The 11192-nt window shown below is 41.0% G+C and overlaps 1 protein-coding gene across 6 annotated transcripts in view; it reads left to right on the forward strand.

Moving 5' to 3' along the window:
* LOC119722782 (calcium/calmodulin-dependent 3',5'-cyclic nucleotide phosphodiesterase 1A-like) overlaps nt 1-10826 on the forward strand; it is a 63219-nt gene extending 52393 nt beyond the window's left edge. For 2 of the 6 annotated variants that reach the window (XM_038193109.1, XM_038193104.1), the window contains 8 exons: nt 772-872; nt 1459-1584; nt 2039-2140; nt 2723-2846; nt 3592-3673; nt 4318-4496; nt 5958-6096; nt 7604-10826. In XM_038193109.1, coding sequence (XP_038049037.1) covers nt 772-872; nt 1459-1584; nt 2039-2140; nt 2723-2846; nt 3592-3673; nt 4318-4496; nt 5958-6096; nt 7604-7953 — 1203 coding nt within the window. In that variant the 3' untranslated portion in view covers nt 7954-10826. Of the gene's footprint in view, nt 1-771; nt 873-1458; nt 1585-2038; nt 2141-2719; nt 2847-3591; nt 3674-4317; nt 4497-5957; nt 6097-7603 lie in introns of all 6 variants that reach the window. The other 4 variants (XM_038193105.1, XM_038193103.1, XM_038193107.1 and 1 more) reach the window with 3 other exon arrangements.
* The last annotated feature ends 366 nt before the right edge of the window (nt 10827-11192 follow it).

Genomic DNA, 11192 nt, shown 5'->3' on the forward strand with positions numbered 1-11192 from the left:
AGTTTTGTGTTTTGATGTTTGCAAATGTTGTATACTACCTTTAAGGTTAGTGATATCAAAATTCCAATAACCCGTAAGACATGTAAAAGCCCATGGAAGCCAATTCATAAAACTTAATGGCTGTCGAGAATGGCCTTGCCAAATCAACAGACCATTCAGGTCAATTCAACAAAAACAACAGCTTAATAAAAGCGGTTTTGTAACAATCGACGGTAGTAATAAAATTGATACCAAACTCGTAAACTTCTTGTCATCTGAGAGCAAAGATTGTATGGCTATTCCTCTCTTCATTACTACATATTGGTGATATAATTATAGTCCCTTGAATTTTGTCTTTGTTTTGGCATAAGAGGTGGATACATTATTTTGTCAAAAATGAGGCTTTTTTTATTCGTCTGTATCGATTAATTCTCTGATTTTCATATTAACCCTCCTACATGCAAACATACATTCTGTGCCAAGTAGTCCTTTCAGTCAAAATCAAACTAGCGACTGTTTTCGACAGTTAAGAATTCCCAGCCTACATAAAGCAGGATTGACTGGCTGTGACTGTTTAAGTAACTTGATGCAGCTATGCTTTGACTCTGGGTGAGTGATAAAACAGCTGTGACTACATACTTGCCTGCTTTGTCTGCTGACCCAGTTTGACTAGTCACAGTGCTGGTAACTAGCTTCGTTAAAGGTATAGCAGGGGAAGTCGAAGTGAATTTTGACTGTCTGTGACTGCTTAAATAGCAGGAGGGTTAATGTGTTGTTCTTTCCCTTCCTCAGCACTGGTTGACCGACATCGAGATAATTGCAGCCCTTTTAGCAGCGATCATTCATGACTTTGAGCACACGGGTACTACCAATGCTTTTCACGTCAACACTTCGTAAGTTCCTTAAGACATCTCTGTACCCGTAACAGTCCCGAATCCTCCAATTTTGATATAGCTGACATACCCATGTTGATCCTTGTTAAAACACACAACCAGTCTTACCTTCCATACCAATGTGGACATTCCTTTGTATTCGTTTAGTTAAGAAAACCAGAGAAAAAAAAACATAATTATACTTGCACTGTGAACAAAACTCTTTTCAACCAATTTGTTATCGTGATCTCATTTAGTGTTCCTCTTCATGGTGCGACAGATAAATCTAACCCAAGTGGTGACCTAGCTTATAGTGTGGACGTGTGCAAGTCCACAAAGCGTTCACGCTTCCTGCACCCTGTACTGTGGACCTCTTTTGTTCACAGGTCCACAAAGAGTATGCAAATTTACAGCAATGTTAAGAGTAGACACTGCCGGAGAGGAGCCAAAAACGTGCTACCTAAAACGTACGATCCTGTATCACGAACAGCGCCCTCAAGTGTCACATGACCCCTCTGTTTTTTTTTCGAATTTTACACAATAATACACAACTCCAAACAATCTGCAATGTTGATTGTCAACAAGTAATCTTTTGTTCTCCGTGTAGGTCTGAAATGGCATTGTTGTACAACGACCGAGCTGTCTTGGAGAACCATCACATCAGTAGCTCCTTCAGATTAATGAAGGAAGACGATAAAAACATTCTCGTTAATGTCAATAAGGACGACTACACGTAAGTATTGCAAATTAGAGTTTAGATTAAGTTATTTTGGTATTAAAAAACATCGTATATTTTGTCTGTTTACCACATATAAATTGTGAAATACATTGATCTGTTAATCTGTCTGTGTCATAGCTTTCCATGTGATACTAGTGGGCCTACAAAACCAATCGAGTCCACTTAAAGTAAAAGTAGTGTAGAATTTTTAAGAATATGACAATTATTTATCCGTAACCATTCATTATCGTATCAACTCATTTGACAAGACTTTTGTTCAGTATTGTTATGGCTGCCATTATAAATGTCAATACCCTATCCTCTAAGGCAGTTACTGGTATTGAAATCTGACACTCCAGAACTCAGTAAATTTCGTTGTAAATGAACTGCGCATTAGTCCTTATTATTCTGAAATATGTTTAAGAGAACATGTTCCATAATTTCCTCCTCGTCCTTGTTTTTATACCAGGGAGCTACGGAATCTCATCATTGACATGGTCCTAGCCACCGACATGTCGTACCATTTCCAGCAGCTCAAGCAAGTCAAATCCATGATCGGCATGGCCGACAGGTTAGCTTTTAATTCATTCATTACAGGGAGGCCAATATCGACGCCAACAATCGTAAAAGCCTCTCCTTTGGCAATTATGTTGCTCGGGATTTTATGTGGCAAATTGGAACAACTGTTTTTACTTAGAGTCAGTACGATTTAAAGCTGTTATCAAGTCAATCACAAGTCCAATATCAGTAGTATCAGTGTACCTAGTATAACGGCAATGCATACCCTCGTCACTGGTCATTTCCATAGCTTGTGACTTGATGGGATGACTAATCAAGACTTATTACTTCTCCTGCACCGTATTAAGCAGAAATGTTTTCACTTAGCAACCTTGTCTTCATGTTCTGTCTTTCCTCGCTGAAACCTATGCTGAAGACCACTATAGCATAACACTCTATTGACTAGAATTAATGTGTGCCACTTTTGAGACTTATGCTCGTGTGTATGTTTGACCAAGGTGAATACGAGCTCGATTTATATAATCCGAGACCCTTATTGCGCATTATCTCAGTGCAAAAATAAATCGCAGGCCAGAAAGATTGTGAGGGTCTTTCATGTTTCTTTCTCTGTGTTTTTTTCCCCTTTCCTCAGCAGTGCACTGGACAAACCTAAAGCCATGGCCCTGACATTACACTGCGCAGATATCAGCCACCCTGCCAAAGAGTGGAGTCTGCACCATAAATGGACAACACTGCTCATGCACGAATTCTTCAGACAGGTACAATGATAACAGGTCTACAAATGAGATTCATGGCGTGTGAAGCCTTACTAATTATCTGGCGAACTCCGTGAACTTTGTCTGAAATAACACAACCAGAATGAGCCTTCTCCTCATAATGACTCATAACTTTTAGACTCTTCAAATGGAGTTTCGTGAACTTAACGTGGAGGCACTTGGAGATATATCTTGGATCCTGCTATAAGGATAAACCCTAACTCTGAAGTCGATAGTAGTGGGTCAATAAACAGAAGGGCAACCCAACTTAACTGAATCCCAATTCGAATTCGACATCCAGCCACAAAATGAGTATGGATTCCGTACAGACTGTTGGGTTTAACAGCAGCAATGAACCTACAAACTCTTTCCTAACTACAACTACCGACGCCAACCTCAAATACAAATACCCCACACCACAACTTCACAATCCACACAAAAACTGCACCGGTGAACTAAAATATTATGACACAAACCCAACCAGAAAATATACATGTAGCTTTTACAGCAAGTGAGCAAAAATTGATTTATTCAACTGTGTTTACATCAAATTTAACTAAAACGTAATTCTTTTGGTATGATACCAAGTAATCATTGAGGTAAGCCCTACGTCAAAAAACACATCTGGCAATTATAGACCAACCTCAACATATTTAATGATCATTACAATATAAACACATCACAAAACGGTAGAACCAAAATCGCTTTTGCATTTCATGTTCATTGGTTTTGTTTTGTTTTGCTTTAGGGAGACAGAGAGAAAGAGCTTGGTGTTGCATTTTCGCCGCTGTGTGATCGCAAGTCCACCATGATTGCCGAGTCGCAAATAGGTCTGTATTTCTGATCATCCAAAAAGATATATATCATGTACTGAAAAGGAAACCGAGAATTAAGGCAAAAATAAGAGGTACACTTCTCAATGTTAAACTAGAGTAAAGTCAGTCACGAGCCAATGGGGCCACCAGGCCGGTGTTTATCTCTAGTTTCATGACATGAAATGACTGAGAATGTCTATTCCCCCTGGATGGGATGCCAGTCCATCGCAGGTTACTCCCCAGCTAATGCCGGTACCCATTTATACTCCTGGGTGGAGAGAGGCAAGTAGGGATAAAGTGGCTTGCCCAAGGACACAGCATGCGGCCAGCAGCTGGTATCGAACCCCTGACTCTCTGATCATGAGTCACAAACCCTAACTACCAGGCCACACTCCCCTTAAGAGCAGGTGAAGCATGTGTAATATCGTAAGGAAATCATTCCTTGAGGAATATATGCCTGGATTTTCAAATTTAAGATAATTAATCAATAATGAACCTACTCTTGTTTATGGAGGACAAACTACCGGAAGTAGGGAGTGGCCTGTACCAATTCTGACTTGCCAAATTAGTTCTCGTACCACTTATGAATGCAATGTCGCTCTGGAAGCATGTTTTGACAGTGCCGAGTCTCATGATCCGAAGTATTCTTTGTACCTCAGGCTTCATAGACTTCATCGTGGAGCCTAGCATGATCGTGTGCTGCGATATGATAGACAGGGTACTCCAAGAACTGCCGTCCAGTGAACCCGATGAGAGCAGTCTGAAGAGTAAGCGCAACTCCATCCCGCTGGCGCGTCCCACCAGCACGCCCAGGACGAGTAGCGTGCCATCGTATCAGGTAGGGTCACCTTGCACTAGTAAGTCCTCTTCGGTGAAAACAAGAATGAGAGAGAGATTAAGGGCACTAGACCTTTTTCTCGTTTGTTGCATTTCCTCCTAGCGGCTCTAAAAGTTATCAAATCCATCTGTTGGTTTGCTTGGTTTTGATGAATGCATCCTTAAATGTTCTTTTTTCAATTAAAGAATTACACCTCAAGTGACAAATGTTAATTGATTATTTAATGTTATTGGGACGCGCTGTGGTCCAAATGGGTACGGTGTTCGACTCATGTGCAGCGGTACGTGGGTTCGAAGCCTGACGGGGAACATGGGGCTTGTGTCTTTGGGCAAGAAACTTAAATACAATGTCTCTCTTGGTACCATGAAGGTAAAGACCTCAATGTGCTGATATTGAGCTGCTCTAGAAAAATTGTCTCAATCCTGATAAACAAGGATAACAATTGTATTTGCTATATATGCACGCCACATTATTTTTTAACCGCCGTTGCAGCTGTGCGTCCACGCTTCAAAAAATGTTGTGGAGGCTATGGGTTTACTTCACACTAGTTCGGTAGGGGCAAATTGCTTGGCCGCTGGTATTGGTTGCTTGTAGCGTTTTTGAGATTCAGTTCTATAAAATACCCTTGCCGTACTAGATTTCGTGCCCTACGCGTGCATACTACTGCGTTCTCACCGTGTCCAAACATGGAAACACAACAGCGTCTTCCCCGTTTCTGCCTCACCAACCCTGGCTGTCCTAGGAGTTTTACTTATAATACGATCTTTGTTATTTCAAATCCGTTCAGAATGTTTATATGAGTCATGGCGGGCGCAATTAAATTCTGCAAAATGTTTATACATGCAATTGATTTCGTTGATATTTACTTCTATTGTAAATGCACTATACGTCTGGGTAATATTTGTGATTTGTTTTCTGAAAGGACGGACACTTTTATTATGTATGTGTTTGGAGCTTATTCAGAAGAAGTGTTTTGCTGGCCAGTTGAAACCATTGCGAAAATGTCCATAGTTGAAAACCATGGCCATGCATGCCAAGTGTACACCATACGCACGTACACACACAACAGCCTATCTAGCAGTGGCTCCCACACAACACGTCATCGGAGTCATTGCATATGATAATGACGTCAGCACCTTTTCATCAGTCGCGTGTACGTGTTTCAACAGCTCTTTTTGATCCCTTTTCCCCTCTTTTTTTTAAAGAGACCAGCGAAGTTAATTTTATATATTATAATTAATGTAACAGTGTGCTAAAAAGTGTTGTCCTGGTTATTAGAACCCCGTTTTAAACAACGTATACGTGCATGTTGGGCCCTACTTAAAGAACTGCTTATGGACGGTACTGCTACTCCCAGTGAAGCACACAGTATAAATTCTGCACGGGATTGTGCTAACGCTTCTGCTAACAAACTACAAATTGTACATGGGACAATCTTCGAAATACTTTTTCGTTTTCCAGGGCCAACCGAACCGGCCGCCATCGAGCCCCGGCAGGATAAGTTTGACTAGGAAGCCCTCGATCCCCATGAAGGCCGTACGGAGCTGGTTAGAGCCACTGCAGTATAATAAGAACAGATGGAAGGAGTACGCGGCCACAGGTCATTAACGATTTCAATTAAATTTGTGTTCATCTTGTTGTGGATGGCTGTCCTACACATGCCTTGCATGCCCGATCTCTGCTGGTCTAATAACCTTGTCACAGCATGCGCATAGTGCCTGTCATTTCACATGCTTTCCTTCATCTTACGATCTCTGTTCTCCCAGATCAGTGAATTCCTTCTTGTTGTTTTGTCTCTCTTCACCTTACTTTGTAGCCCTATATCCTTGAGTGGCTTTCATCCAGGTAGTGAGCATCTTCAATTTAAAAACCCAAAAAAATTTATGGATGCGTAGCCTATCTGTCGTAGCCTATCGTAGCCTATAAGTAGTTATCTTCTGTGGTACAATCTGCAAGTCACTGCTCATTTATGAACGTCTTTAGTCTGTTGGTTTCTCGCTCGATTTTTGTGTTGTCTTGAAGTGTTGGCCAATCATATTCTTATTTCTGTGTGCCTGTATTGAACTATCCGACAAAACAAGACTGGTGACTGTCGTGTCAAGTCACAAGTGAAGGGGACGAATATCAGGGGAATGCCTTAATTTACCACTTCATTCAAAAAGCTTGTGACTTGACTTGTGACCACTGATCAGACGACTTGTGCCTGTGATTGATGGTGATGACTTGATTACCACTTCAACTTTCTGCATGTAATCCTTGCGTTGCTCTCTCGTTTCACTTTTGGTATATTTGGGCCTGGGGCCTTGCCGTTTTATACCCTTCTTGTGATTCCCGAGTGCCGCTAATTTTCCCATCCTTGCGCCCTCTTCTCTGTGTGCCTTTATGGGTTCTATACACTTTGCCTTGTTATTTCTGTTTGTTTCATACGTCATCAATTTGGCACTACCTTTGTGTCACTTGTGTGCCATTGAAAGTGTCACTCGTGTAATTAGAATGCCACCCATGTGCCATGTTAGTGCATCCGTGTTTCTTCATCTGTTGTGTCTTGATTCGCATGTGTGTCACTAATTATTTACTCTCCGTGTACCACATGCGTGCCATCTTTTGTGACTGCTCTCCGTGTGCGCCCGGGTATCACCCATGCATGTGACATCTGATGTGCAACTCATGTGTCATAACTTAGTGCTTCCAATGTGAAATCTCTTTGTGGTACCCATGTGTCATCGTACCGCCATCATGTGTGCCACTATAGAGCCACCCATGTTCCACGTGCCCCCGGTGTGATACCTGTGCAATTTGAATAGCAATGTGTTCCGTGTGTCACGTGTGGGTCACATGTGCTACCTATTTTTCTAATGTGGCAATTGTGCAGTGATAGATGTATGTCTCTGTGTAGTTGGCGTGTTATACATTGTACTCAGGCTCTGAGTATTGTGTCTGCTCAATGTTATACGCTGTCAGTGGCTCGATCATCGCAATCAAGGGAGATTACTTAACTGCATTTCAAAGTGCTGTCTGGTATGTTAAACGTACATTATTTGACACCTTTGATCACCAAACCCATATACATGTATACCATCTCAACCGATTTTTCAACTTCTTTACAGAGGTCAAAGGTCAATCCAGATTGTCGAATATGTCCGAGGAGCACACGAGTGACATAAGTATTAATGATGTCTTCCCAAATGACGAAAACAGGGACGCCATTTCCAAAGACTCTGGCGAGGCCTCCTCACCGAGACGCAACTCGGGTCAGAGGTCAATAGAAGGTCAAAAGTCACCGGAGGACCCGGCGAGGGCGTCCTCACCTGGTGGCGGCAGCGCCGGATCGGACTCTAATAATTCCGGCGCGAGGGGGCGCACTTCCAAGGGCATCCCAAGGAGGGTGCCTAGCAACGAGGGCGTGCGCCGCCTGCGACAGGGCGACTCTTCACCGTCAAAGCAGCCTACTGCATGACGCTAGAAGCAGGAATCGCCTATGAATGGACTTGTAAAAAAACAACACGAAAACTCTTGTAAATATGTGGTCGTGTGACGTCAGATAATTATCCACATCTGATAATGATGAATATCTTTACCAAGCGGTTGTGGACGCTACACGAATGCGTGCTAGATTTGAGGATTTCGCAGAAGGATGCATCTATCGTGTGGCACATAAGGAATCGCTTGTGTCACATCAGACGGTCATCGGTGATCATGTCGACCAGCCTGTGAAAGTGATACAGGCGTCAAGGAGCTAGACGATTGGACCTTTCTTACATAACCGGCCAATCAGCGACGTGGGACGTAGCATACGTGTACGATCTACCTTATAAAGTAAATGCTATAAATCACTAACGTGACTTTGTTAGAAGTATCTTTCCATTTCAATCACTGAATTTTTTTGAACTAATTAGTTTAGGCTTTTTTTCATAGGCATAAATTAAAATACAACTTCCCGGATTTGTTTGAGACGTTTTCAAACACAAAGACGATTTTATGAATTTATTTTAAAAGTCAGATATAGCTAATGTTTTGAATGGTTTAGAGATCGAGCTATATTTTTGTTTTAATGATAGAGGGAATATTATTAGGAGCAAGTTGTAATATGCAAAGAAAAGTCAACCATTGAAATCTCGCGTGAATGACAAGCAGGCTGGAGATGGCAGCGGATTTCACTGCAGTTTATGTGCCTCAGAAAATAGGAATGTTTAAATGAAGGGCTCACATATAGGGCATATCCAATGCACACCATAAAATAATGTGATCGTTTTCATGTCATTGCTCATCTGTTAGGATAAAACACTCACAAATGGTCGGCTCGGAGGTCCGTCTTGTTTCTATAGTTGCAACAATTAGATACTCAGTACAAAACACCATTTATTTTTAAAGTTATATATGAAGGGGTTTTACGAAAGGTTTCAAGCTATTTTATCATTCTTTATTTGTAACTTTACTTTCTGTAAATATTTAGAAAGCACCAATTTATATGAACTCCAAGATACTTGTACAGGTCATGTTTTTAAGAAGAGAGCTGACTTAACTATTACGTTTTGTATTCCCCGGTTAGAGTTAATTGTATTCACTGAAGGTAATACTAAGGTAAAGATACATCCTTCCTGGACTATAACATGTTAAAAAAAAAATTATATGCAAACGGTAACATACGTGATGTTAGGCGTTTGTAACAACATCTTAGCTATGAACCTTTTATGCATGATTAGGACCCAAGACCGACGTAGAGGTAGCTGCCATGAAATTTAGCCTATGGGAGAGGAGCCCCCTCAAGAGGCCGAAATGAGAGCGAACCAATATTGACCCAGTTTGTCAGATATCTCGATGCAACGGCAGCATGAGGCTGCACGCATGCGCGGTTTCATAAAGTTCCTTGTATCTTCGAGTACGTTTTCCTGTTTATAAGTCATAAATTAAAAATAATGGTAAAATTTTGGAAACATTTGAAAGAGATAATTCTATACATCAAATTTTTTTTAGTGGTAACCCGTTTTTCTCGTCTTCCTGAATTATGGCAGGTTCTCGTCATTGCTAAACGAGCCTTTCGTCAAAGATTTGAGCTTCAACGTTAATTTCAGATCTCTCAGAAGCAAATTATACAGAAAAAAAAATACCCTGCTATCTCTGATGAAAATGATTTGGATTTTTGGATTTTTTTTCTCCCCAAATTGCAATCTGTTTATGAAGTATACAATTCTGTGCTGCATTTTATGGTAGTAGGTATATAATTTCGTGGTAGCAGATTGGGATGTGCAAAGGAGGTACATTCATCGCGTGATTGCAAAATACAAAGCAAGTGCAATTTTCATCGTTGCCATTGCATTGCATACGCAATACGCAATCCAATTGCCAGCACACATGAAACAATGGACATCTGTGCGATCAATTGAAATGCTTGTGGGTGTGTGTATTACGTTCATTCAGGATGGTTGGGCGCGCGATATGCGTTTCCTCCTCTTTATTTCTCTTTGTAAACCAAAACGCATCACGCTTGCTCCAATTGTAAACAAACAAGAAAGTGCCGTTATAACTTCAGTTAGATTCTTCTGTGCTTGGTAATTATATTATTATGTCGAAAACATTACCTTTTTTAAAGTATTTTCATTTTACTTAAATTCGTAAGATAGTTCAAATTTCAAACTCAATACTTTTAGAAGTTATGGGCTGAATTCTACTGGAAAATTAGGAACATTTTCATTCAAAGGGACCCTTGTTTGTGTGTGCAAATGTCCGCGGTATTCTTTCAGGCCGTACATCGGTGAGATGATGAGTGCGCATGCGTAGTGAAAAAAAATTACTTAATAGGGATACTAACACAGCATTTGTTTTTAACTATTCGGAAATTGCCCAGGATAGCCCACGACTCGAAGTCTTTTGACTTATTTTCAGTAGGGTCTCTTGGTAGAATATGTGGAAGGAAATTACAGTTTTAGCGGTGGGAGGAAAGGCCCAGAATGACATTCTAGGGAAAACCCACGGAATCAGGCAGGGACTAAAAACCCAATTGGCCCAGGCGGGATTCGAGCCCGGGTCACAGCGGTGGAAGGCGAGGAAAGCCCCGCTACCCCAACGTGATCCATATGCGCATGCGTAGGACAAACTCCACCGGTTGAGCACTACACCTGCGAAAATAGCACAGATAGCGAAAATGATTTACCACCCCCGGGTTCTACTTGTATATTTTAATCAAATTGTAGAAGAAAAAAATGTAAACGGAATAAAATAGCAACTCCTTTTATTGTATTTGGAATAGTTATATACCTATAAATCTATAAACAATTTATTAACGATGTTTAATTACGTGAAGAGCATAAAGTTAACGGAAGGGGGAAATGACATGGCTACTACTTTATTGATGTCTGTTTTCGTCTGTTGTTAAGCTGTCTGCAGTCATTGGGCCAACGACAAACTGCCCAGTCCCTGGCTCAAAACCCACCATTCATATAGTTTTGATGTTGTGTTCAGATTAATCTTAGACCAAATCACAATAATTATACTGTCAATTTCTCTCTTAATAGAAGAAAGACATGTGGCCCAACTTAAGACTTTCGTAATGAAGAGTCTCAGTCTTTGAACTTGTGTTCCTGAGACATTTGACATGAAAGTGTTTTGCGATGGAGTAGAGGGATCACTTTTTAAGAAGGCGATGGGCTTCAGGACTTTAGGGGGTGATCATCTCGGAAGGAAAAAAATCCCCAAAAT

This window comes from Patiria miniata, unplaced genomic scaffold (assembly GCF_015706575.1).
Source record: "Patiria miniata isolate m_02_andy unplaced genomic scaffold, ASM1570657v1 HiC_scaffold_16, whole genome shotgun sequence".
In the NCBI taxonomy this organism is placed as follows: domain Eukaryota; kingdom Metazoa; phylum Echinodermata; class Asteroidea; order Valvatida; family Asterinidae; genus Patiria; species Patiria miniata.